The 27,967-nt window shown below is 44.3% G+C and overlaps 2 protein-coding genes and 1 long non-coding RNA gene across 8 annotated transcripts in view; 1 reads left to right on the forward strand and 2 right to left on the reverse strand.

Moving 5' to 3' along the window:
- Positions 1 to 10,019, reverse strand: part of Dcp2 (decapping mRNA 2) — a 37,746-nt gene extending 27,727 nt beyond the window's left edge. The window contains exon 1 of the mRNA XM_048419123.3: positions 9,827 to 10,019. Coding sequence (XP_048275080.1) covers positions 9,827 to 9,879 — 53 coding nt within the window. The 5' untranslated portion in view covers positions 9,880 to 10,019. The remainder of the gene's footprint in view (positions 1 to 9,826) is intronic.
- Positions 1 to 27,799, forward strand: LOC146891754 (uncharacterized). 2 transcript variants are annotated; one of them, XR_015005384.2, is made up of 5 exons: positions 5 to 151; positions 2,751 to 2,908; positions 6,710 to 6,821; positions 8,749 to 8,873; positions 27,660 to 27,799. It is a non-coding gene; the product is annotated as an uncharacterized LOC146891754 (long non-coding RNA). The 2 variants fall into 2 exon arrangements; XR_015734707.1 differs by lacking the exon at positions 27,660 to 27,799 and having other exon boundaries at positions 1 to 151; positions 8,749 to 9,726.
- Myot (myotilin) overlaps positions 22,695 to 27,967 on the reverse strand; it is a 46,113-nt gene continuing 40,840 nt past the window's right edge. For all 5 annotated transcript variants that reach the window (XM_048419667.3, XM_048419668.3, XM_048419669.3 and 2 more), the window contains 4 exons: positions 27,696 to 27,903; positions 24,130 to 24,295; positions 23,485 to 23,618; positions 22,695 to 23,326 (listed from right to left, as the gene is read on the reverse strand). In XM_048419667.3, the coding sequence (XP_048275624.3) occupies positions 23,154 to 23,326; positions 23,485 to 23,618; positions 24,130 to 24,295; positions 27,696 to 27,903 (681 nt within the window). In that variant the 3' untranslated portion in view covers positions 22,695 to 23,153. The remainder of the gene's footprint in view (positions 23,327 to 23,484; positions 23,619 to 24,129; positions 24,296 to 27,695; positions 27,904 to 27,967) is intronic.

The following is a 27,967-nucleotide window of genomic DNA, read 5'->3' on the forward strand; positions in this document are numbered from 1 at the left end:
TAACTCAAGTACATCAACCCAGACCATGTGTTCTGTGCTTAAAAGCTCCCCTGAGAAAGGCTCAGTGCTACACTGGGATCCTGAACACCTAGCCGGCTGGTTAACACAGACTTCCTATTGACTTAAATTCATGTCCAAGCAGTCTTCTCTGGTGAGTACCCCTCAACAATGCTCTCCCAGACTCATGAAATGTTTAAATTTGTTCACTGGCGGCAAATGATATCTTTGTAGATTTTCATTACCAGTCTAGCAAAATGTTTTACATATACTGATAGTTGTAATGTACTTTTTAAATGTTTCTACCGACTCATATTCCTGCCAAGAAATAAGTATTCCTCTGGCCCTGCCACAGGGCGTAGCTTATTTTCTGAAAATTAAATACATTGGGAAGAGAAAGCTTGGGAAATGTCAAAATCAAAATGAAATAACATTTCCCCCACTCTTCAGTATACCCTACTGCAACTGGGGGCTCACACATGCAAGCAAGTAGGGGCAGAGAATTTCAAAGGTCCACCAGGACCAAATCCTTCCAATGTTCAACAGGCAGGACCACTGCCCAGGGATTCAGAGGTACTAGGAAGAGAACTCCACGGAAACAGCCCCCCAAACTGTGTATGAGCACTGAGTTTATTCTGCACATGCTCAGATCAGACTCTAAATTGACTGTTACAATCTTTGAATAAACTGAGAAAAATCACTGGCCAAATCCCACATCCCCAGTAGGTGACACACAGAGGAAAGAATCCCACTGAAACTAGTCCTCTTGCTGGTTAATTTACCTCCATGTCTCAATAAACACAAGCTTTTGTCTGATATCTAAAGAGGCGTGGTATATAAAATGTGCAGCCCACATGATATGATCTCCTGTTCAGAGGTCCAGATATCTGTATGGCTTCAGCCAACCTAATATACCGAAGAGTGCTAGTCTAAGGAGCTTCATTGTTGTCCCCCACAGTGAGCTGGAGTTAAGAGATGTGATAACAAAAGCTTCAAAAACTAGACCAGGGCCTGACTCTTCTTTTGCACTTTAGACATGGCCATTGAGGGTTGAAGCAACTGGGATACCCACAGAGCCAGCAAGGCCAAAGTGGGAGGCACACCAAGAATCAACACAAGATATATATATATATATATATATATATATATATATATATATATATATATATATATATATATATACGCTTAAGTGATTGGCCAAGCAGTCATTTAATTAATAGTTTCTGTGTGGTTATTTTGAGTCTGAGCTGCAAGGAACGAACAAGCAGTCTCCTGCCAACAGACAGGCAGGAGGATCTATATGACTGGGGCTGGGAGCTGGGTGAAGCATTCACCGTTCACACCAGAACAGAAACACTCAAGTTTACTGCACTCACGAGACAAAGGGACTCAAGCGCTGTTTTAGAACTATCTTCTTTTGGTCAGGGTGATGGTGAGAGTCATTAATGAGAATTAACTTGATTCTAGGTAAAGTGAGGTTGCCTGTCCCAGAGTGAATAAAAGAGAAAGCAAGATGGGCACCAGCATTCAGCACTCTGCTTTCTGACTGCAGGTGCAACACAACCAGCCTCATGCTGCCCCCCCACTAAGCTGAAACATGACACAAACCAGAAACACCTGGGAAGAGCCTCAGCTGATGAAATATCTAGATTAAGTTAGCCTATAAACGTATCTGTGGGAGACTGACTTGATTATTAGCTGACCCAGCCACCAGAAGTGACAATATTCCCTAGCTTGGCCTGGACTAGGTAAAAATGAAGAAAGCAAACTGAGAAAAAGCAAGTAAGAATGTTTATTCTCTTTGCTCCTGTCTGTTGATGTGACTAGCTGCTTGAGTTCTTGCCTCATCTTCCCCAAAATGATAGACTGTAACTCTGCATTGTATTTTCTCCCATTTCCTATTTTTCATCGAGATAATTTATCACAGTAACAAAATTCAAATTAGAGCACCCTTAACAACCTGTCCTTTGCACCAAGCCCTGCTCAGCCCCCAGTTTCTGTGCTCACAGTTATTTCTCCAGCGATTCCCTCCACTCCCCCTTCCTCTCCACCAGCTGAGCGGTTTCCAACAGCTCCTTCTTGCCCAGATCTACCCTCATGTATGTTCAGGAACTTCAGGTAGTGACTAACAAATATCTAAAGGTCATTCCCTCATCCCCAGGGAACATCCTTTCCCTTTACAAGGTACTAGTAAGAACTTTGCCATTATCTGGGTACACGCCCCTTTCTGATGTCTGACCTGTTCCCAACACAATCCAAACTAGGTCAGTCTCGTCAGGGTACCTCTTTTCTCCCAGCTTCATCGGAGACACTGTAGGGTTCACAGTGGCTTCTGACCTTCGCCATTATCACAGCCATATGCTACACACCGGAAGTCCTATACCTGGACTTTAATAAGTATCTGAGCTAAAGAGGTTCACACCTCCATTACTGTGTCTGATACAGCGTTCCATTAGTTACACTGAACTACTGATGTAGGCAAGATGAAGCAGTGAGTCACTAAGATGATATGGCGAGAAGGAAATGGCGGTTATCACATCTCTTAACTCCAGCTCACTGTGGGGGACAACAATGAAGCTCCTTAGACTAGCACTCTTCGGTATATTAGGTTGGCTGAAGCCATACAGATATCTGGACCTCTGAACAGGAGATCATATCATGTGGGCTGCACATTTTATATACCACGCCTCTTTAGATATCAGACAAAAGCTTCAAAAACTAGACCAGGGCCTGACTCTTCTTTTTCACTTCAGACATGGCCATCGAGGGTTGAAGCAACTGGGATACCCACAGAGCCAGCAAGGCCAAAGTGGGAGGCACACCAAGACAAGAATCACGTAAAGGGACAACAGAAGCAGCTGCACATCTCCTGCCATTCTCACGAAATCCTAGAGCCCCGCCTAGCAGCTGGGTAAGGGAACTAAGAGCTTCAGATCAAAGAGTTCTTTCTTTCCTGCTACTGCTGAGGTCAGGTAGGGCAGTTCAGGCAGGAGTGCGATGCCGCTGAGGTCTAAGGTTTCCCTGGGGCAATACCCAACAGGCAAAGTGGAACCAATAGAATTGAGACCAGCTAGTCCTCTTTCCTCAGGGTAGAAGGCCAGCACCATCCAAGGACCTCATGCTACACTACAGTCAAACCAGAAAATGGACAAAAAGCCTCCAACTTTATTCCTGGACTGTGAGGAAACCAACTGAAAATGAGGTCTATGTCCTTGAGGACTGGAGGGATCCTGAGGCTACACAGGCTCTTGTGCCCATCTTTACAGAGGAGCCAGAGTATCCCTAAAGGAGGGACTAATGGGTACTTAAGTGACTTCTTAGTCCTGACCACCTTCCCTGGTTCAATCTTCTGGTCCCCAGTCATCCTCACTGGCACTGATGGCAAGTCCCAACTAGTCTGCTCACTTACCTCTAAGAAACCCCACGTTTTCACTTCATCCTGCCGGTCCTGGCCTACTCCCTCCTAGGCAGACACCAGTCTAAAGCTCAGGTCCTCCTAAGGCTTGAGCCCCCAGAGGCTCTTGTGGCACTTCCAGCACGGAGTCAGTCCTACAACGCCAGAGCTGTGGAACTGAAGACCCTGACTATAGTTTCTAATTCAGACTCTCCTCATCCAACAAGTTCCCTCCCTGGTCTGGGATTCTTCCACCCCATGCACACTCAGTAACAGACACCCACACCACAACTGCCCTTAAGGAAAGAACCCTAAATCTCCTTGAAGGCCCCAATATTCTTAGTGTCTGAGATGCAGAGACGCCCCCAGCATCTCATGGACAGATTCCTGGCTCCCTGACCACCACACCCACTTAACGTCCCACATAACACTTCTATCTCTGTAGTAAAGCCAGACGGCCCTCAGAGAATAGTCTAGGACCCAAGGCCACCAATGTGCCTGTGCTGCTATTCTAATCCATGGTAGCTTTCACTCCTCACTCCCTATGAGACAGTGCCCTCCTACACCTCCTGGCTCAAGCCAGACTTTAAGGAGGTTCCCCTTTGTATTCTCAGAGCCAGTTCATGGCTCCCTCCAAATCTCAGGACTACTCCACTCAGGTTACTTGGCAGCACATTAGAGTTTTAGCTTTGGGAATAGCCCCCATCTTCAGGATTATCACTAGACAAAGACCTGTCTGTTCCTCCAATTCTAATGGTGTCTCTCCGCACCGGCACATTCTGCAGACTTTGAGGTCCATTTCTAAAGCTTGTCTTCCCTTCATCAGGCCAGTCTGGAGAGGCTCTTCTGCCCTTCCCCCTCCTACTGCTTATCTAGAGCAGATATTGGGGGGGGGGGACTAGCAAAGGAATCTCGCTCACTTGCCTGCATGCAAAGGACTCAGTACCTCCTGGTTCCGTGATGCGCCATCAGTAGAGGGACAGAGGTGTGTGCAATAAACAACAACAACAACAACAATGCCCTAAGGGAACACGTCATTCCTTGCTCTGGGTTTCCCAGATCTCTATAGTCTACCAGGAGTCCATCTTTCATGTTCATTTGACTCAGGAGTGAATGAAGCTCAGAGCAGTATCATCTCCAGGTCCAGCATCCTTGATCTGCTGGCAAGATTTGGGGGGCTGCCCTGAATCCTAGGTGACCTATCATTAAATCTCCCCCCGTTTCCCCACCCCTCAGAGACTCTACAGCCTTAGTCCACTCTTCTCAGATAGCACATGACTGTCGTGCCCACGATCCACTTCTGACCTTTCAAAACCCTTCCCAGTGGGCTTTCCTTGAGATAGAACCAGCAGCCCATACTGTGAGTATGCTATGTTACAGGCAATCAAGGCCATCACTGACTACCAGGATACGTACTGACCCCAAACTGACTTCACCTTTGCGAGTCTGTGGTCTCATGTTAACATGGAGAATTAGTTTAAGATAAAACCTTTCCGTAAGGAAAAGGCCCACTGGAACCTGCACAGACTGGACTTCATCAAGTCCTGCTCACACGCCCAACTGCAGGCAAGCACAGAACCCACCAGCATCTGTCACCCCCAGATGTTCAGCAATTGCCAGCTTGTAGGAGCCCTTAGAGATCTCTGACTTCTCTTCCGGCCAGACCCAGGAAAACCTGCAGCTTTGATCAACTCTAGACCACAATGGGTGACCAGGATCCATGCTCCCATCTTTCTGAATTCTGTGGTCTGAATTCTTTGGTATAATTTTAGATCCTCTCACCTCTCATTCCTCAGAATCATCTTCAGCACCTTCCTCCAGAAGAGTCAGACTGTTCTGAAGCAGGTCCTCACTCCTCTGATATGTACTGGGCTCCTACTGTGCATACTTCCTATCTGCCGTCTTGAAACCACCTTACATGTGACTTTGTGTATGTATTATGGTGCCATGTGGGACAGAGGCTGGCATTCTCCACCTTCTCTCTGCTTTGTATTTTGAGACAGGGTCTCACTATGTAGCCCTGGCTATCCTAGAACTCACCGCGCAGACCAGGCAGACCAGGCTGGCCTCTGCCTCCCGAATGCTGGAATCAGGTGTCCACCACCATGCCCCACTTTCTGCCTCATTTCTAGGTACAGAGTCTCTTACTGAGGTTAGGCTTTAAGGGGCTTTTACTTTATGTGTACAGCTGCTTTGCCTACACTACATTCACACAGTGCTCACAGATGCCATCTCTCTGGAGATGAAGTTATGGACAGTTGTTAGTGGTCACTTGTGTGCTGAGAACCGAAACAAGCCCTCTTAACCACTGAGCCATTGCTCTAGGCCCTCCCTAGCCCACTTCTGTCATTATGCCTATCTTTATAGACTTTTCTCATAAAGAACTCCTACTCCCAATCCATGCAGCTACCTCCCTTACGTCATCTCCAAACGGTCCATAATCTCCTCAAATAATGGCTCAACTCTTGTAGACGACTGCTGCCTGGCTTGAACTACCAGTGCTCATCCAGTCACTCCACTCAAATCTACGTAACAATCCCTCTCACACAGCTCCTGGGAGCCTGGACCTATCACCCCTCAGACGTGCACAGCTGACAACAAGCCAGCGCTGTTGCTTCCTCACGCCCCAGTGGAGAGTCCAGTCTTGTCAGATGGTGGCCTCTTAAGCCAGGCTCTTGTTTACATTAAGTGCCCTTCCTGCGGGCACTCTTTGCTCACGCAACTTCACCCTCCTGTTAGACAAAACAAAGCATCCTCAATTCTAAAAATGCACATAGACTTCACAGACATGTGCTTTTAACAAGGGTGGCATTAAGAACTAAATAAAAATTCTCAATTCCATCCAGTCAGACCACCTATCTGTCCTGACATGTCCTCTTGGCAAGAAAAATGTAAAAGGCAAAAAAAAATAAATAAATAAATAAAAAATAAAAGTAAAATCCCACCATTTAACAATCAGTCCTTGACTACCTGGAGCCTCAACTGTGATGGTCTAAACTGCCTGAAGCCTAACTCCTCACGACCCTTGGTGCCTCATCCCAGATAGCCAGTCACAAGAAAGAATTTTCCACTTAATAAATATAGAGGCAGCAGAATGAGGAGCGCAAGCCCATCCCTAGCTACATAAAGTCTGAGGCCAGCCTAACATACATGACAGCCTACCTCAAAATCCTTTGCTAACTCTCAATAAGATAGTAAAATATCCACTTATTCATCTGGATATGGACACCACCCAAAGTTAACTGCTATAGAAGAATTCTAATTCCCTATCAGGAGGGATTCCTCTAAGAACTTGTCTATTCGTTTCTGTTTTTGCAGATTTTATTGAATAAATCTGTGCCTGTTCTGGGCTGAACTTTATCCGCACACTTCTGGCCTACTATCCTTCCTCAGCACAGCAAGAAAGTCTACAGAGCACACAGTACAAGAGGTTTGTACAAGGGTATACTAAAGAAACAAATGCGGAGTGGGTTGGGTAGCCACTAGCTTTCAACCTGTAGGTCATGACCTCTTTGGGGTCGAATATCAGGTAGCCACATTAGGACACACAAAGAGTAGCAAATTTACAGTTACGAAGTAGCAATGAAAAATTTTATGGTTGGGGGTCACCATGAGGAACTGTATGAAAGGGTCAAAGCATTAGGAAGGTTGAGAACCACTGTGCTAGAGAATCACAAGCCACCTAGAAGGCTGGGGAGACAGCTAGGCTTGCATGGTACAAGCCTGGAGACCTGAGTTAGATCCCTGGAACCCGCGCAAACGTGGAAGGGTGGCAGCAACTTCAAAACGCTGTCCTCCACACATGCACAGTGACAAGCACCCAACGCTCCCAATAATAATTTTTCTAAAGCTCGAGCTTTACACGTGAGCTTGAATTTTTAATATAAAACTACAAACAAACCAATCAAGAGAGACAGATGCTAACTTGAAAACTGTTAATCTCAAAACTTGAAACTGTAGTTTAAATAAAGAAATGGTCAGCTCGCTTACTCAGTAGTTCACCCAGCATCTAGCCCTAAGAGCGGAACACATAACATTCTGTTAGAAAGCTCAGTGCATAACATGATTTATGGAAGAAAGCAGCCTAAACATCCACCCGCACCCGCCACCTTTAACACTAACAGTTGCCTATCACATAGAATGCAATTACTCTGCAAGCAGAGCCACGCTACAATCACGACAGCTGTTATCACTTCTTCAAATGATGCAATCCCAGGCAACGTTAGCCCACATATTCCTAGCAAGGTTAGCTGCAGATGCCCATCAAAAAGTGTAGTTACCCATGTCAGCTTTCAGCCTTATTAACCCACACAGTATCACTCACTATCCCAAACTCTTTTAAATTGTTTCAACTATAAAATGTGCATTTGTGAAAACAACAACAAGCCTTGGAAACACAGAGAAAATGAAGATCACAATCCTGTATTCCCACTTTAGACTCAAATCTTTAGCACCTTTTCACACATATACACATTATATTTTCTTACCAAGTTTGGGAACACAGAAAATAAACTCCTTGTAACTTTTATGGATTCTACCATAAGCCAAAAATTGTAATTCTCCCAACATCAAAGAATTACAAAGACATTCTCTAAAAAAAATCAGATTATCAATGCATGCATGTGTTTTACTTGCGCATATGTATTGTGTATACCATGTGCATGCCTGGTGCCAAGTTCAGAAGAGGGAGTCAGATACCTTCCCCAAACTGGAGTTTTGGACAGTTGCGAACCATCATGTGGGTTCTGGGATTGCAGTAAATGCTAAGAGCTTATCAACTATACAACCAACCTATGTATTCTCTTATGTACTCCTGCAACGTTTAAAAAGACTGACTTTGTATTACATTCACGTGGTGTAGAAGGAAAGATCTCAAATCTTGACTTTCAAAATGAAGATAAATGTGTCTCTGTAAAAAATTAATCCTCAAATCTGATTGTTCAGATGAAATTGGAAATCACCGCATCTATTAAAGAGTTGTTTCAAAAAAGCAGAAAACACCAGCAAACACTTCGCAAGCACATTTCTTTTCTTAAAATTAAATATAATCGTGTGGAGGGCTAGAGAGATGGCTCAACGAGCCTATTGCTCTAACAGAGGATGCAGGTTTAGCTTCCAGCATCCACTTCCAGTTGCTCACAATGGCCTTTAACCCCAACTTCAAGTATCAGGCACCCTCTTCTAGACTGGGCAGACAGCTTCGGACACCTAATTATAAATAAAACAAATCTTTAAAAAAAATTTTTTAAAAGCAAACAACTAGAATGTGGCACAAACATCGAATTTCACTTTAAATCACAGATATAGCGACTAGAAGTGAATACCGAGCCAGCACTCACATCTTAACTCTTCCACAGTTCAAACCACAGCGACGACTTGGTAACAATGTACCAGGAACTTTACTTCGATGAAGAAGGAAGTACTGTGAACACGGTTTGCGCTGGGTGCAAGAATTGCTGACAAGAACACGGACACGCAGGGGGTGAGAATTTCCTTATATTCAGAAGCAGCAAGAGATCAAAGAGGAGGGACTCTTGGATTTCCCCCTTTCGTTCTCAAAGATAAATCCGGGGAAATTCTTGAAAAGAATAATTCTCTACAGAAAATGTCATGGGCGAGCATGCAAAGGAGAAAGTTTAAGTTTGGAAATTGCTCCCTGCGTAGATCCAGGTACCTGAGATCATAAAACTGGAATTTAAACAGTGGGCTCTACCTCCAGAATCAGAAAAGAAGGGAGGAGGAAAAACAAAAAAACCCACAGGTCAAAGTCAGAGGCAAGGAAAAAAACAAAACAGAACAACAACAAAACCCCCACACAGTTCCAAGAACGAATTGGGCCGAAAACCGGTAGGGATTCAGATTTGGGCTAAGGAGATTCACTTGCATGAAAAAGCAGAATAGTATAAGTAGAAATGAGGGATTCCAGTGCCCCAGGGTGGAGGGGCTAAGAGAAAGAGAAACAGAAAGAGTTCGGGGACAGAAGGGGAGTCAGACACCAGCAAGCTGGGCGGGAGTGTAAAGGGGGACCTGGGGATGGAGAGGAGGACCGAGGCCGAGACCGCAAAGGACCCGGGGACAGAAGACAGCGAGGCCCGGGTCACAAACCGGGACCCAGTGTGGGGGAGGGAATCGAGGCCGGGGGTGCAAAGGACAGGAGGATTGGGGAAGAGTTGAGACCGGGGGAGCAAGTCAGGACCCGGTAACAGGGGAGAACCAAGGCCGGGGTCAAAGAGGGGCCCGGGGATAAGGAGGGAAAGCCGAGGCCCGGGCTCAGTGCTGAGACCTGGAACTGGCGGAGTGCCGAGGCTGGGACGCAAAGTGGGACTCGGGAATGCGGAGGGGGAACCGAGCTGGGCCGAGGAGGGGGAGGGAGGACCCAGGTCGGGGCCGCGGGTAGGCTGAGGGCAAGCGGAGGCGGAGGTGAGCCGCCGGTACCTGCAGAGATCGTCCAGGACGCTGCCGGGAATCTCCAGGCGTTTGGTCTCCATGATGAGGACCCGCAGCAGGCGCAGCGCATCCCGGCTCCGCGCAGCCTGCACGGTAGAGCGGCACGCAGACCCGGGCCCGCGGACACTGGAACCCTCTGCCCGGACCCCGAGGCTGGGCCGAGGCGAGGGGCGGAACCCTGGGGCCACGCCCCCTCCGCGGGAACGACCCAGTGGGAAACTGGGGAACGCGCGCCTGCGCGCGCCTCACCAATGAGACGTTTGTTTATTGGTCCGTGGGCTCCAATCAGACTTCAGGCTGCTCAGTTCCTGCTCAGAAGACCAACTTCCCGCCGCCTTTGACTGAGCGCACGCGGGCGTGTTTGCGCCTGCGTGTCCTGGGCGCCTTCTACTATGCTTCGGGAAGTTTCGAGTTCCTGTTCTCGAACACCTCAGCTCCACGTACAAGCCCCAGCAGCTTGTGTTTGGTCACTATGGCTCCAACCTTACTGGAACCGACTGAACAGGCACTCGTTTCTATGGCGACGAAGCCTAGAGCACCCATTAAGCAAGTGATTTCCCCGCGATTGCGGTCACCAAGTATTCTGCTCTCCACCGGTTTCATTACTTCTAGGCCAAATGCCGTGCCCCTCATTTGTTCTCCAAGTGCCCCTTTCTTGTGATGCTTTACTTTTGCTTCATCGATGGAACATTTTCTCATCCTTCAGAGGCAAGAAAGAATATATTTTTAAAGTTTTCCATTTTTAAAGTTTTCCCTTTCTTACTCTATTATCCCTTTCAGCTGCCTTTGGTATTAAATTGGTTTCCGGTTACCATATTAGTTATCTTGATTATATACTCACACACGTAAGAGTAAAGTCAGAGCCTAGTGCTATAAAAGCTCATAGCACAAGTGAATTGTTTTCTAACAGTGTGATCTAGATAGTACTTGACTTTGTTGTGTGTTTGTGTGTGCGCGCGTGCGTGCATTTTCAGATAAATTTTATTGAGAATTTTACTAATGTCTATACTGTATTCCGGCCAAATCCACCTCCCATTCTGTCTCTTCCAAATTTCCCCTCTTCATTTCCTTTCCAACTTCTCTGGTCCCCTTTCGCCCCCATACATCCACTGAGTCCAGTTAATGCTGCCTATGGGCACGAACTGGAGCGTGTGTATTCTTTTCGGGGCGGCATCCCGGAAGAAAACTTACTCTCCCCCCCTTCTACAGCCCTACATTGTCAATGGCTTCTTAGCTAGGGGTAGGATTTTCTAACCCCCTACCCAAGCTGTGATTTCAGCCAACTCTATCTTGCACAGGTCTTGTGAATTAAGTCATAGTCACAGCGAGTCCACGTGTCCAATTTCCCTGATATATCCAGAAAATAATTGTTTCACTACAGACAGTCACTACTTACAGCTCTTCCTGACCCTTGATTTTTGGTTTTTAGGCCTTATTGGTAAGCATGAGCGAATAGTTAAGGATCATAGAAATCTAGTACAACAGATGGGAACCTACTTAACAGCAAAATGGAACCTAGAGCAATCGTGGAGCAGGAAAAAGATTTTCAAAGCATATCATTCATTCCTTCTGACTGAACAAATAAAGGAGGGGAAGATGGACAGGAATAGTTCGTTCCCTGTATTCAGTCCTCTCATAGGACCTCACCAGTCTTAGATGTCATAAGAAGAAGCAGGCCTTGGAAAGGAGTTGAGTTCAGGCAGCGGGATGGAAGCAAGCCTAGGAATCAGGTAACAGAACAAGGAGGCAAGTGAAGGATGCTAACTCAGGCATGAGAGGTTGATCATCCAGAAAAGGATGAAGGTGCCTAGAATTTAATCTTTTTACTGAGAAACTCTGGAAAGCAGTGTAAACTCAGAGTTTTTCTATTGAAGAGGGCTCTAGGGGTCTGAATGAAAATGGCCTCCTCCATAGGCTCATATATTTTAATGCTCGGTCCTCTTTGGGAAGGATCAGTGGCCTTGGTGGAACAGGTATCTCAATGGAGATGGACTTTGAACTTTCAAAAGTTCTCACTATTCCCAGTTCGATCTCTCTCTCTCTCTCTCTCTCTCTCTCTCTCTCTCTCTCTCTCTCTCTCTCTCTGCATTGTGGTGGTTGTCTCAACATGTAAACTCTGCTTCCTGCCTGCTGCCATGCACCAGGATGATCATGGATTTGCCCTCTGAAACTGTAAGTCCAATACACATTCTTCCATAAGTAGCCTTGGTCACAGTGTCTCTTCACGGAAATAGAAAAGTAATTAGGACGTGGAATTTTATATACAAAAGTGCATCATCAGTCATCAGTAGAGGGCTGCTCCTAGACCTATGACCTGCCTGCCACATAGCAAGGTGCGCTCTGGTGGCCAAAAAGAGCCCCCGGCAAAGGAATGCAGGTGCTACCATTAGGAAATCCGATCAGTAGAGCATAGAGATGGTAAAGATCGAGGTGACATCCCTCAGCTGTGCTGTTTTCCTGTATGCACATTCTATTTGTCCTGACTGTCATTGCAAGGACTAAGGAAGAACCTTCGCGGTTTTTTTTCTTAGTTATTCTATTTTAGACTTCAAGTCTAGTTTTAGAGCACCCTAAATCATGGCAGTGAACAGGAGTATAACGCCAAATGATGTTGATCCTTGTGGACCAGTGGTGTAGGAACAAAGAACCTAGCACCCCATGCTGGAACAGTGAACAAGAAGTCTTCCTCCAGTATTTTTGTAGCATATCATTTTAGGTGCAGATGCACAACACCTTTGGGGCTCCTAGGGCCTAGGAAGACCCTAACTCTCACATAGTGCGAATCTTATCTTCCTCAATAAAGTCTTCAGAATGTTTGTTCTCACACATCTTGGTAGGCATTTTTCTGTCTATTTACATATGTGCTCTGCCTTCTCACTCACAGGTCTCTCAGAGCTAGACTGGTGCATAGTAGACAACACTCTGAGCTAAAAATGTCAAGAACTCAAAGCCTTACTCTGTTCTTTATGGCACTTGGATTGACAAATACAAATGGACTGAAGCATGGTGCTGAGAGAACTGAGAGAAAAGGGGATGCTGGAATTCTTAAATTCTAATACTAATTTGTTTTTATTTAATTTGGCTGGTGAAAACCTTTACAGTTTTAAAATTCACTATTTAATTTAATCTTTATAACTACAAGAGTAGGTGGATCAGAAGTAAGCTTGTAAAAATTAAAAGACGTATAAACATGAAGTGGATAGGGGCACTTGTTACTCTTGCAGTAGGACCGCAGTTTGTTCCCAGACAGATGTTGGACAGTCCACAACTTCCTGTAACTGCAGCTCTAGGCAATCTGAGTGCCTCTTTTGGCCTCTGCAGGCACCTTCCCACACATGTGCATGCATGCACGTATGCACACACGCACGCATGCATGCACATACACAAATAAATAAAAAGTAATTAGGTGCTAAGTGACATATTTTAAAGTTTGACAAGATCTTGTTTTGTTGTGAGTTATATTTTAAAAGAATATTTTGCTATAAGTTACTGTACAGGCATTAATAATTATCATGTGTCATTCCCCCTATAAAAGAATTCCTGCTGCAAATTTAGGAACACTGAATTTCCTATATAGTTACCAGTCTCTCACCGTCTCCCTGAGGGCATTTCTGTAACAACCATTAATATCTCCTAAGAGGCCACCTTCTTAAAGGTTCCCCTGTTTCCTAGTAGTGCCATTCTGGAGATCAAGTCTTTAGCAGATGGCTTTTAAAGAGTCACTCCATATTAGAACTATAACATAAAAGTAGCATATACATTGTAAAAATACCAGGCTGAGGGTGTATATGGCTCTGTTGTAGAATGTTTGCCTAGTACTGAAAGTTCCTGGTGTTGATTCTTAGAATGCAATACAGTAAAATGTAAAATAAATACCCGTGTTAAATAAAGGCATATGTATAAACATGATTGCGTAAAACAAATGTACGACTGTAGACTCTCTCATGTTCGTTCATCTGCCCCTTTTTCCTCTTATCCCTCTTAACCCCAGGCACTGGTGTGTGCTCAGAATGAAAGCAGTCAATTGGGCACATGCAAAAGCAGGAAAATGCTTAGCTACTCGTAAAACAAAGACAAAACAAAAAAATTCTTTTATGTGAAGGAAAAAAAATCAGGAAAATTAGATTTAAGGACTTTTTAAAGTGACAATGCCATTTATTTCAATTTTTTAAACAAGAAAACAAACTATCTTTTTTCATTTTACATACCAATTCCAGTTCCCACTCCTTTCCCTCCTATCCCCCTTCCCCATCCACTCCTCAGAGTGAGTAAGGCACACTGCTTTGGGGATGGCCCAAGGCCCTCCCTACTATGTCTAGGCTGAGCAAGGTATCCATTCAAAGAGAATGGTTCCCAAAATGCCAGCACAAGCAGTAGGAATAATTCTACTGTCACCTACATTCAGAGGGTCTAGTTTGGACCAATGCTGGTTCCTTCCCTGTCCAGCTGGAATTGGTGAACTCCCATTAGCTCAGGTAGACTGTTTCAGTGGGTGTCCCCTCCATGGTCTTGACCTCTTTGCTCATATTCTCACTCTTCTCACTCTAGACTTTGGTAGCTCAGCCCAGTGCTCTGCTGCAGGTCTTTGCCTCTGTTGCTGGATGAAGGTTTTATGATGATATTTAAGATATTCATCAGTCTGGCTACAGGGCAAGGCCAGTTCGGGTACCCTCTCCTCAGTTGCTTAGGGTCTTAGCTGGGGTCATCCTTTTGGATTCCTGGGAATTTTTCCAGTGCCAGGTTTCTTGCTAGCACTGTAATGGCTTTCTCAATCAAAATAACTCTTTCCTTGCTCTCCATTTTTGTCCTACCTCCATCTGTACTATCCCGTTCCCTCAAATACTCCTCCCCCTTCCCCTTCTCCCCTCCTCTCCTTTTTCCCCTTCCACCCTTCCTTCTCCCCCCACCTCCATGCTCCAAATTTTGTCAGGAGATCTTGTCTATTTCCCCTTCCCTGGGGGATCTATATATGTTTCTCTTAGGGTTCACCTCGTTACTTATCACACTTGGTCATATACCCAAAGGATGCTCAATCATACTACAAGGACATTTGCTCAACCATGTTCATAGCAGCATTATTTGTGATAGCCAGAACCTGGAAACAACCTATATGCCCCTCACCCAAAGAGTGGATACAGAAAATGTGGTCCATTTACACAATGAAGTACTACTCAGCGGTAAAAAACAATGTCATCTTGAAATTTACATGCAAATAGATGGAACTAGACAAAACCATTCTGAGAAAGGCAACCCAGACCCAGAAAGATGAAAATGATATGTACTCACTCATAAGTGGATATTAGCTGTAAAAGAATAACAAGCCTAGAGTCCATGACCCTAGAGAAGCTAAAGTAACAAGGTGAACCCTAAGACAATGCCAATTACAACCAGAAATCCAATCTCTAAGACAATTCTTGTTCTCTTATCAGTTTCTTCTTATTGACTGTGTAAAGTCTCAGAAACTAAGATACTTACACTATTATATTAAATCTCTGAGTGAATTTGTTGTTGACTTAGGACCCTAGATGTAATCTGTTTTGTACTTAACCATGATCTTTTTAACTGGGAAAAGGGGTTGTCATATTGCACCTCATAGTGAAGCCTTTAGAGGAATTCCCACTTAATAACAGCGAAAAAAGCCAAGAAATACCCTTCAAACCACTAAGTGCTGAGATAATCAGCCAGGTTTGTCCTAACTGAGCATGGCTGGTATTTCTTCTCCATGCAGAGGCCTCTTCTGCATAGACTCAACCAGCTGCCAAAGGAAACCAAGTCTTTTTCAGCTGATGCCAGCAGAGGGCGCTTGGTCTGTTTTACATTTCCAAACTAGACACATTTCTCTCTGATTCTAATGCTACAAACAGTTCATCAGGATATAAGACTGAACAAGTCAATATGTTTATTAAATTTTACTAATTATACCATTAATATCTTTTATATAAAAAGAAAAATTCCTTTGATTCTGGCTCAGGAGCCAATCCAAGTTGTACACTGCACACATTGTCATATCTTGTTTAATTAAATATTTTTATGTGTTTGGGTGTTTTGCCTGCATGTGTGTCTAGTACATGTGTGATGCCCACTTAGGCCAGGAGAGGGCATCAGATCCCCTGGAACTGGAGATACAGAGGATTGTGAACCACCATGTGGGTTCTGGGAATTGAACCTGGGTCCTTACAAAAGCAGCCTGTGCTCTTAACTGCTAAGCCACCTCTCCAGCCCTCATTTGTTATGTTTTATCTGTGTCATCTAATCTGCAAGAACTGAAAGAGTGTCTCTGCATTTTCTACTCTCTATTTTTTCTTAAATCACAAATAATAATTTTATAAGTGGCTATGTCCCCCTTTCAACTAATATATTCTGGATATTGTAATTTGAACACATATCTATCTACTTATCTCGTTATTTTTATCAGATGGGTAGCATATTGTTATTAGATGACCTCGGTTTTATGCTGTTATAGCAAGCACCATCAAAATGGTGACCTAAAACAAAATAAGATCACTTTTTGTGCTGGTGAACTATATTGTACTCTCTGTGGTGGCTGAGTGGCTAGGCCACCTCCCTCTCATCACCTTCTGTGCTGATATGTTCCTACAAATGCTGAAGTAGAAGAGAGACTCTCTATGGGCTCCCCAATTTTCCAGAGCAAATTGTATTGATATGCTGAAACTAGTCTCCTGCCCTAACCTGTCAAGTAGTTGATGTAAGGGGATGGAAGGAGTGAGCCAGTGGCTGTCCAGGGCATTGCCAGGTGCCCTCCTTGGCAGGAGCAACAAAAACAAAATGGACATCTGGGAAATACAGACGATCAAGTCACACGGAAAGGAAAAGTAGTAAGTTTATACACTCAGGAAGGGGAAACCCTAAGGCCGAATGTCCTCGGTATTTTACAGGGCTCCTGGGTCCTCCCCCTTTTCCTATTTTTCCTGTCTAGACACCTGGCCCTGTGTCTTCTTGCCAGTTTCATCTCACAGAACCTTCTATGAGAAGCAACCACCTCAGAAAGTCTGCTTTTACCCCCTGCTTTACCTGTTTCTCTGACTCTGCTTCACAGGAGCAGGCTACTAAACACTTGAATTGTTTTCAGGTGTGTGTGTGTGTGTGTGTGTGTGTGTGTGCATGAGTGTGTCTTTATACTTAATTTTTACTCATGTGTCTTTGTGTGTGTCCCTACAGCAAAAATTTCAAGAAATAGGTTGTAAACTCGAAAGGAAAATATACCCAGAGTTTTGACAGATATTAACAGTTAGTGTGAGAGCCTTCACGTCACCGGCCAAATGTTTCATAAGTTAAGTTGCTGTAAAACCCAGTGCTGAGACTTCGTGGAAGCTTATCTTTCTCAGACTGGAACAATACTGCAGCAAGAGTAAAGCCTTAAATTTAAACAGTTTAAATTTTTATTTTATTTTATGAGTGTGACTGTTTTGCCTGCATGTGTGGACATGTGTCAAGTGCATGCAGTGCCCAGAGAGGACCGAAGAGGGCGTCAGATCCCCTGAAACTGGAGTTACAAATAGTTTTGGGCTACCATGTGGGTGCTGGAGACTGAACCCAGGTCAGCTGCAATGGCAGCAAATGCTCGAAACAATTGAGCTATCTCTTCAGCTTCGAGCATGAAGAAAGTCTTGCTTTCAAAGTTTGCTGGTACAGCATAGCATATTCTCCTCATTTTACAACCCTAGTTCCGATCTCACCTCACGATGCTTTGCCAAGTGCTGCTACGGCCTGTCCCGATCTGCAGGTTTCCAAGCCATGTGATGCAAACACACAAGTTAGTTCCGACCGTTCTTCCCTAGTGGTCCATTTATAGAATTAGATTTTAAGTTCTTTGAAAGTACAGAAGATGCTTTCACTTCATTTTGTTCATTTTACAGGAACTTGCAAATACGACATTCGGCAATGTACAACCGTTGATTGATTAATTCTAGCCATGTAAACTTGACCTGGGTCTTCTTAGATACAAGGACAAAGAATACCCAGAGAAGCCAGCATGTGATTCCCAGCTGCCAGTTTTCTTAGATAATATAGATCATTGCTTTGTTGATAGACCTGTCCCTTCCTATCAATAAAACTAATGGCAATCATCTATGCATGCAGTTCTAGGGACTTCAGATTGTTTTCATAGAACTGCATGCATTTAGCTTTACATTTATAAAATATGCTTCCCACTTTATAAGAATGCTATAAAGTGCATTTAAAAATATTAGAGTCCATTCCTCCATTTCTTGGTCAATCATTCTATATATGTAATCCTCAAGTATTTTTTTCAGAGCTTTATCACATTAGTATATAGCTTAATTGTCAGAAATACATATAAAATTCGTTGTTTGTATATGTATGTGTGTGCTATGTTCACATGTGTGGGTACAAGTTCACCTATGTGTATAAGGAGGCCAGAGGCTGTTGTTAGGTGTTGTGCTTGATCACTCTCCACCTCCTGTTGGGAGCCACCTGGAGGCACAGGTGGTCCTGCAGTTTGGAGGTAGCCACGTGGGGCTGAGCACCCCTGCCTGCACCCTTGCCTGCACATGCTCAGACCAGCAGAATGGCATTAACCAATCAGGACAGCGTTCAAGCTGCTCCACCGTTTAAAAGCAGATGCCTCGGGACCCTACTTCCTCTCTCTAAGCTTTCTCTCGTCCCTGCTCTATCGTCCCTTCCCCCAATTTTCCTCAAGGGAATGCTCCAAATAAAGATGTGACCAGAGAAGGAATTCTCGTTTTTGGTGGCGTTCATTCCTGCGGGACAGGATGGCGCCCCGCAACTGGTGCTCGAAACCCCGGACGCTGAGGGACCCTGACAACTACGCCGGGGGACCCTGAGAAAGCCCGGGAGAAAAAGCCAAGATCAGACACCAGCACAGAGAGCCTTGAATTTCAGAACTCTGAACACGTGGAGCGGTGAGTGACGTCGGTTAAAATCCCCAGAAAGGGGAGGAAAAGAAATGTAAAAAGGAATTTCAAAGGATAGGCCTAAATAGAAAAAAAAAAATACAAAAAAAAAAAAAAAAAAAATCAAAGTTAAGGTATCTGAAAGAAGGTACAGAAAGCAACGGGGAAGAAAAATCCCTTAAGTTCAGTGCAGGAGGGATGTAAACAGCAGCAAAAAAGGCGAGGTAACTAAGGCGGGACTTTGAGGACGATGGGGTACGGGAGACCGCGGCTTCCGCTCCCTCTCCGTCCACCTGCGTACTCGCTGTTAGAGACTGGAGGCAACAGTCTCGTAGGGAGGCGAGCTTGATCACTGCCTTCCCTGTTCTTAAAGAGCCACAGAGCTTTTGGAGGTGATTTTCGCCTAATTTTGATAAGAGAGCTCAGTCTCTGGCTCTCACATACAAAAAACTTTAATTTTTGACTGAGAAAGACAAGCTGCTTGATCGTGCTGAGAGTGCTGGCGGCAGCCGGCCCGCCTTTGAGCGGTAATGCCTGATTAGAAACACGGAAGTGGGTCAGGCACGGTGGTGCACACCTTTAATCCCAGCTACTCAGGAGGGAGACGCAACCAGTTGCTGGCGGGGAGTTAGCTGGAGGCCTACGAACAGCCAGATCACCATGGCGACGGGCGGGCTAAAGTCCGTGTGTCATCAGAGGCTATATGTCCCGGCCTTCTGGCGGGGCTATGGTTTTTGGAGGACTTTTTCAGCACCTGAGCGGACTCGCCTGACTGAGGCGGAAGCTGCGTGGTGAGCAGCGGCGCCATAGAAGGCAAAGAGGAGCTGAATCGGCTCTGCGGAAAAACTGTGTTTCCATAGCAACATGGGCGAGTGGGGAGGTGAGTTCCCAGAGAACGGGGCTCTGCGCGCAGGCGGACCGGGCAGGAGAAGCCCCCCCACGGGTGGGCGGATGCCCCCCCTCGCCGGAGCTTGGCGGTGCGAATTCAATGCCTGAGGTGAGGCTGAGGTACAGTTCGCAGTTACGGGATAACCGGCGAGCCCGCCCACGGCCCGGGGCGGAGCCATGCCTTTGGGCCATGCGGAGCGCGCCATAATGGGCTTCAGAGGCGGAGCTGTGGCAGCCGCCGCCTCCGCTGCTGCCGCCCTCAGCCAAGGTCGCCAAAAATTCAGTCAGATAAAAACATTTGTCGCCAAGAATTCAGTCAGATAAAAACATTTATCCCCTAAACAACGTCCCTTCGTCAGCAGGAAGTAGCCAGATCGATGCTACGCCCATTCTCCCTTAAAGAACTGGTCGTGATTATCATAATAAAGGCATGTTTACCTGGTTAACGTATCCTAGGTAACAAAGAAAGGCGGACCTTTTGCCTGAGGCACCTGGTGAGATAAAAAATGCTACCTAGAGGTTTTTCCATCTGAATAGGAGAGCTGGAGAGATGGCTCAGCGGTTAAGGGCACTGACTGCTCTTCCAAAGGTTATGAGTTCAATTCCCAGTGACAACTGCTTTGGTTTTTAAACAATAGAGGGGGACTACATTACCAGTGACAGCTTCCCCCAGAGAAAGGATTTCTCTTGCATTCTTTACACTTAATTTTAATTCAAAATTTTGCTGGTACAGGCAAACAAGATTTGCTCTTTGAAACGGAGACATGCAAGTCTCAACCAGCCTACTTCCAGTACTGATTGTGCTGAATTTTTACACTGAGAGTTTTTAATACTCTTAAATGTTTATTTGGGAGGAGAGTTTTGTTTATGTTTTTCTAGGAATGCTGACATACATCTGGATGCCAGCGAGACCGACCAGAGAGATAAAGAAGACGACCCAGTGGATGCTGAGTGTCCTGCTGTGGAAGATTCGTGCGGAGACAGCAGAGATGACCTTCTGGGCGGTGCCAAGAGCAGCTGTTTCACACCATCGACTTGAGCAACACCCTGTGCAACCTCTTATCTCTTAACAATTTTCTGACTGACTCTATTCTGCCTTTCTCCCTCCTTGGAGATGGGTGGGAGCAGAGATATCCTTGGCATGCTGCGTCTAGGTGGGGACCAGATTGGAAAATAGTTTTGCCTTATTGCTCTTAAAGACAATAATTAGGGGGAGATGTTGGGAGCCACCTGGAGGCACAGGTGGTCCTGCAGTTTGGAGGTAGCCACGTGGGGCTGAGCACCCCTGCCTGCACCCTTGCCTGCACATGCTCAGACCAGCAGAATGGCATTAACCAATCAGGACAGCGTTCAAGCTGCTCCACCGTTTAAAAGCAGATGCCTCGGGACCCTACTTCCTCTCTCTAAGCTTTCTCTCGTCCCTGCTCTATCGTCCCTTCCCCCAATTTTCCTCAAGGGAATGCTCCAAATAAAGATGTGACCAGAGAAGGAATTCTCGTTTTTGGTGGCGTTCATTCCTGCGGGACAGGATGGCGCCCCGCAACCTCCTATGGAGGCAGGGTGGCCAAATGCTTCTCCGGTTAACCAGCTTGCTCTAGGGATCCTTTGCTTCCAGGTCCCAAGTGCTGGCATTCCAGGTGGGTTTCCAAGCTGGTGTATGGTTTGTTCCTCTGAATGACAACACTTTTACCATATGCAAACATTTCCTCCAAGAGGGAAGGAGAGGCTACAAAAGGTTACACGTGCAGAGAACAAAAACTTGGAACAGTTCTGGTTTTCTCAGTTGTTGCTGGGGCAGTAAGGTGGCTAAGCAGGTTAAGGCACTTGTCACTAAGTCTGACAGCCTGAATTCCATCCCTGGGACCTACATAGGAGAAGAAGAGAACCAGCTCCTGTACGTTGTCCTCTGACATCCACATGTGTGTGCCCGTCCATAAACCCACTTAGAATCGTCAGTGATTATATGGCAGGAATTGACAGTAATCTCGGGAGCCCAGTCTTACCCAGGAGCTGTGTAAAGATGAGAAGAATCGTAAACAAATTGTAGAAAAGGAAAAAAAATGGTCTGTGAGTTAAGGAAGCTCAAACCCACCAGGGTGGAGGACAGGAGGAATTCTTATGGCTGTAAAAGAAGAAACTAAAGAGGAATTCTGCCCAGTGGGCTCCACAGCAGCCTACAGAGAACACCATTGCACTGTTTTGAAGGCAAAAGATAAAGCCCTTTTTGTTACTGCCCTGAAGGAAGTGGAGAAGGATGCTGATAGATATTTAAGTGCAGAAATCAAGCAAAACTAGACCACATAGCAGTGAGGGTCAAAACCTACCTTTCACTGAAGGAACAGAAGAGACCATGCTAAGGTCACAGCCAGAGGCTTGAGGCAAAGAAAGAAGTCATTGTTCTAGTTCAAGAGTTTCAAGAAGGGAGATAAAGTTTTCTGTGCTTCCATTCTCAGGGGCTCAAAAATTAAACTGTCTCATATAGCAAGTTAATCAATTCGGAAACCGTGGGAGGCAAAATACCCACACTTGACATTTACATTCAGTATACAAAACATAGAGATGACCTTCAGATATGGCTCTTGTTCCACTGTCAGTTACTCTGGTGAGCATAAAGTCACAAGCTGAGGATTATGATTGATTGGCATTGCTGTGGCTGCCTTTGAAGTGTCAATCATGGGAAACATTGTCAAAAGGAATTGCCTGCGCCAAGAGCTTCATGCTCTTCTCAGGAATGGCACGACTGTATTTTGGAATTTTTTTTATTCACAGGTTTTGCTGTGTGTTCGTTCACTTATAAAATCCAGACGTTTGGCCTGGAGGCGGTGGCGTACACCTTTAATCTCAGCACTCTGGGAGGCAGAGGCAGGCAGATCTCTGTGAGTTCAAGGCCAGCTTGATCTACAGAGCGAGTTCCAGGATGGCCAGAGCTGTTATGCAGAGAAACCACGTCTTAATAAAAACAAAACAAAAATAAAAACAGAAACAAGAAACAACCCCCTCCCAAAACAAAAACCTCAGAAGTTCAGAAGTTTGATTGTGAATATCATTCCAGACTTCTGTGATGTTGAGACAAGTCTGTTTTAACTACTTGAATTTTATTCTTTTGACATGAAATTGTGGAACACTCGGATAATCTATATCATGTTAGTATTCCTACAAGAGAAAACAGGTAAACTGCTATGTGTTAAGCAATACCCATACACTTTACTGCAAGTATTAGCGGTTTTAAAAAGGTTTTGATTCATAACTCGTAGTTATTAAAAGTGCAGGACTCAAGCTCTAAGAAACTGTAACTCAAGACAGTCTCTTACAATACAAACCCATAAACTCAGTTTACTGTTGGCTTCACAGGTCAGAGGAGTAGACAGGCTGCGCCAGAGTCAGAGGATAAATAATGTTTTAAACGCGTGTTAGTTATACGACCTAAGTTAAGCCGTAAGCTGTTAATACAGCCATGGATTTTCTTTTTCCCTACAAAGTCATCAGCTATATTGCTAATAGTGAGGTTGTGTTTTCCACTGTGGCCAAAGTTATTAAAGTTCTTCACTTTCGTAGAGTCCAGATTGAGCCGCTAGGCGCTGAAACTCTCCTTCTGGGTTAAAAGCTTGTTTCACATCCAAACCTCTCCCGTTAAGCGCTAAATATTTGCTGAAAGTTGGTCGAACACGTAGCTGCTTGGGAGCTGGGGGCGTTTGATTTGGACGGGCTGAAACAAAGAGAAATTTAGAAGAGCAGTTTAAAATGCGTAGTTGAACGTCGTAGTCAGCAGCAGATACGATGGGAAAATGATTATGAGGAAAACACCCCATGTTGAGCTGTGTGTTTCTCAGCTCCCTGGTTAAGCTGAGCTGCTCTGTGACATACCTGTGACATCAAGTCTTGCGTTACACGTGGTCACGCCAGCCTCATTGACTGCGGACACTGTATACCACCCAGCATCCTTCTTGGTTACATCCTTTATCAGTAAAGTCACTCTTCCGGCATTATCATGATACAAGCTGGAAAGGAACAAATAAAAACTAAGGAGCGGAAATTAAAATTCTTTTCTTTCAGGTAAAGGTTAAGTGATATGGCCGTCTTATAGAACTTAATTAGTAATAAAAGGCTGTTGAAAACTCCAAGACTGATTCTAATCAATGCCAAGTAGCTAATGAATTTTTAAAAATTAGATACCCCGTCTCTTTGTAGTAGAGTATTTGTCTAACATGCATAAGACCCTAGGCTTAAGATCTCTAGAAACTCAAGTACATACTCTCTCTTTCTTCAAACAGTCCTTTTTTAATCTTTTCATATCATTTATTTCCCATAGCCATATTTCTTTATTGTCAGAAAAGATAAACTCTAAGCTCTATTGTGCCTTATTTTTAGGATTACTTGAATCTGACTTAAATATTTATTTTTAAGAACAGGCAACCCAAGACCATAATTTTATAATTTATAACATGTATAAAAAGTACAACCAGATTTGCCCAACCAATGTATATACCAATGAGGAAAGTCTCAACTCACCTTATCCGGTCAGTGTTGAACTGGACCATTTCATTGTTTCTTTTCCAGAAGAGCTTGGGTGGAGGGATAGCTGAGATCTGGCATTCTAGTTTGACTGACTCTCCTTCAAAGACTTTTTTACTCTGTGGTTTGTAGATAAACATTGGAGCTCTTTTATGCTCTTTTGCTGGATATTGGTAGGAAATGAATACGGATGACATTAAACCAGATTAAAATGTTATGAAGTTTGTATGCTGACATTAAAGCTTTAAAAAAGCAACATCAGGATTGGGAACGTTTTTACTTTTAGGTAAAAGACCATAACATACATTATTATTTTATTATATTCAGAGTTCTTAAAATGGAATGCAATCTAGCCAGGCAGTGGTGGCTCATGCCTTTAATCCCAGCACTTGGGAGGCAGAGGCAGGCGGATCTCTGTGAGTTTGGGACCAGCATGGTCTACAAGAGCTAGTTCCAGGACAGGTTCCATCCAAAGTCACAGAGAAACCCTGTCTTGAACTCCCCCCCCCCCAAAAAAAAAGGAAATGCAATGATCTGCTGAAGTTTTAACCATGTTTCATGGAAAGAGTTAAGTCACTTGATCTACAGGGAGACGGTGTGCATGATGGGAAAAGTAGCAGACATCTGCAGTTCAGATCCTGGTTGGGGATGTAACTTAGTGGTCTAGTGTTTGTCCTGCCTGTGCAGGGCTGTAGCCTTGATCCTCAACCCCACAAAACAAAGTCTCTGTTGGCTCCTCCAGCCTTGTAAAATTAGAAAAGTTTTGTTTAGTTTCTCTGAGCCTCAGTTTTATCTATTGCTAACTACAAATTCAAAACAAACAAACAAACAAAAACCCCAAACCAAACAAATCCCAGGATGTAATGATGGATCTGTCTGAATAGGAAAGAAAAGATGCTTTGTAAACTGATAACATGCAGATGTCAGTCATCACAACCACCTACAAGGAGAAATGGGAAGTGGTGAGCCGACACTGAAGGAGGATTTCCTAAGGAAGAAAGGACGAAACTGGATGGGTTCCAGCCAAGCTCTCTTTCAGTTGGAACAGGACATTATTTATGAAGTCATTGGCACAAATATGGTTTACCCAAAGCTGAATAGCGGAAAGTGGATTACTGGGCAAGCATGCATATGTGTGTTTTATTGCCTGCTCGCTCTTTTTTCCTTTGGCTGAGGCCCCTCAGTCCTAAAGGTCTCTCGTTGATCTAGGTAGAGCATAAGCGCAAGGACATTGCTCATCTTCTAACCTTATCAGACTTTTATATAACAGGCAATGATTCATTAACTATTTCTTGTGAGGTAATACCATAGCTTAAAGCATTATGTAGGATATATTTAAAGTCCTTGGATGTTAAACTTTCAAAACTGGACCTGGGTTTTTATAGAGCTATGATGCCACAGTTAGAGGTGAGAGTTTTATCAGAACCCACTTTTCTAAAATTATGAATTTTTTGGTTATTAGACACTATTTTCATAGTAAACACATCATAGGGCATAGCTAAAACTTAAAAGCCAATGTCCATTTTTCAAGTAGGGAATTTACATTTTCACATCATATGGCAATTCTGTATCATCCTGAGTCAGGATTGCTACATTTCAGACTGTAGGGCAGATAGTTATCAGGCTAAAGTTTCTACTAGAAATCCTCTTCTAGCTATATCAACAAAAGCTCATACTATTTCATTTGCTCCCTCCAAAATTATATATTATTCTCTCTGCCAATTGTTGATCAGCCATGCGAATTGTTGCTCTGTTCATCATAGCTAGGGAAATAGAAACAACCTAAATGTCCTTCAGTTGACCAATGACTGATGAAAATGTGTACATATATACGCTGAAATCGTATCCAGCTGGAAGGGAAAGAAATTGCAGGTAAATGGATAAGATTAAAAAATTATATTGTTATCACCCAGACACAGAAAACATATTATGTTCTCTCTCACATGTGATTCCTAGATCCAAATCCTAAGATGTGAGCATATGATTTGTAGTAACTGTAAAAACTGGAGGAAAGTAAAAAAGGGCCATGTGTGGGGTGGGGACTAGAGAGGAGAAGTAGCAGGATTCAAGTGATGGAAGGTCTCCTTCCAAGGACTAGCTTTCATAATACCAAAGGGAACTAGCAAAAGGATGAAGCAATCAATAATCCTACCTAGCTCTGATGAGCAATGACCAGCATTGCCAGATATACCTAAGGGTGCAGTGCTGACACCCATATGTTGGCAGTAACCAGCAGCTCTCTAACTGGGCTTACAGCTGCCTCAACAGGAGGGAAACCGTGCCTGTCACTGGAAACCTAGCCAGCTACCTAGGAGTAGTGAGGTCATGGATATTAGAAAAGAACTTAGTACTATCGCTCTCCTAGACCAGTAGAGCTCAATCCTCCCTGCGTTCTAAATATGTATCTTTATACTCACAGCTAAGTGTAATTCTCACCCCTCTCTGAGGAAGCCTATTGTTACAGTAGGCGGCGACCACAACAAAATCCCCATGTCTGCTCAAAGTATAGAGAACAGCTGACTGGGAGGTCCCCAGCCTCAGTGGATACATCTGCACCACAATTCTTGCACCCAAAGCTCAGGAAACATTTCAGAAGAGAGGGACAGAAAGGCTGTAAGAACCGCAGGAACAGGAAGTCTGACCTCAGACTTTATATGACAGAAAGCCTTCACCCATGACATGGTAACACATAGTTGCCTAAACAAGACCTGAACAAGGAGGGCACCAATAGATGTGCTAACATGGAAGGGGGAAAATCTCACAAGGCTCCACCTTTAGATGAAAAGCCACAGGTAACTAATGCCTGCTGAGGGAGGGAGAGAGGTCTTCCCCAGGGATGCGCCCCCTAATTAGTTATAAAATACCAAGTGTTATCTATTCTCTACCTATCTCTATCTATCTATCTATCTATCTATCTATCTATCTATCTATCTATCTATCTATCTATCTATCTATCTATCTACTTATCCATCAATATCATCTATCCATCTAAAATTCTCATAGAAAAAGAGGCCATTTGAGAGTATAAAGGGAGGGACTCAGGAGGGGCTGAAAAGATTTTTTTCTAAAAAAGATTTAGAAAGGGTTGGAGGGAAGAAAGGGAAGGGAAATGATGTAATTATATTTTTTAACTAAAGTTTTTTAAAAAGAAAAAGCAGGTTGAGCAAGCCCTGGGAAGCAGTAGCTTTGTCCATGGCTTCTGCTTCAGGTCCTGCCTCCAGGTTCCTGACTTCAGGTCCTGCCTCCAGGTTCCCTTCAATAGACTGTGACTTGGGATTTGTAAAACAAAACCCTTCTTGACCCCTCCCCTAATAATTACAATAAAATTGCAATATCTCCTTATTACCTTTCTAGAAAAGAAAAGGTGGTAAATCTGGCACTATAATTTTACTGCTTCCTCCTAAAATGTCTTTTTGATGTTTTAAGTATAAATTGTCATTGCACTAGATTCTGTAGATGTTAACTTTAAGTTTAAAGTCCGCTGGGCTTTTCTTTGAAATACTTTCCTTTATAATACTCATTTTCAGTCAGGCTATCTACGAAGGATCTCTTTGGAGGCTTACCAAGGACGTCCAGCTGCACCGTGAAAGTGGCTTCTCCGGCTCTGTTCCTGGCCACACATGCATACGACCCTGCGTCCGATGCTCTGACCACTTCAAAGATGAGTGAGTGAAATCCTTTCTCAGACACTATCATTTTGTGCAACTCATCTGATTGAACTGGACTCCCATTTAGATACCATGACACGTCAGGGGCCGGCAGTCCACTCACCTACAAATAAAATGCAGCAGTTTTCCATTTATTATTTTAACAATTTTGTCATCTGGATTTGGGA

This window comes from Myodes glareolus, chromosome 13 (genome assembly GCF_982192425.1).
Source record: "Myodes glareolus chromosome 13, mMyoGla1.1, whole genome shotgun sequence".
NCBI lineage: Eukaryota > Metazoa > Chordata > Mammalia > Rodentia > Cricetidae > Myodes > Myodes glareolus.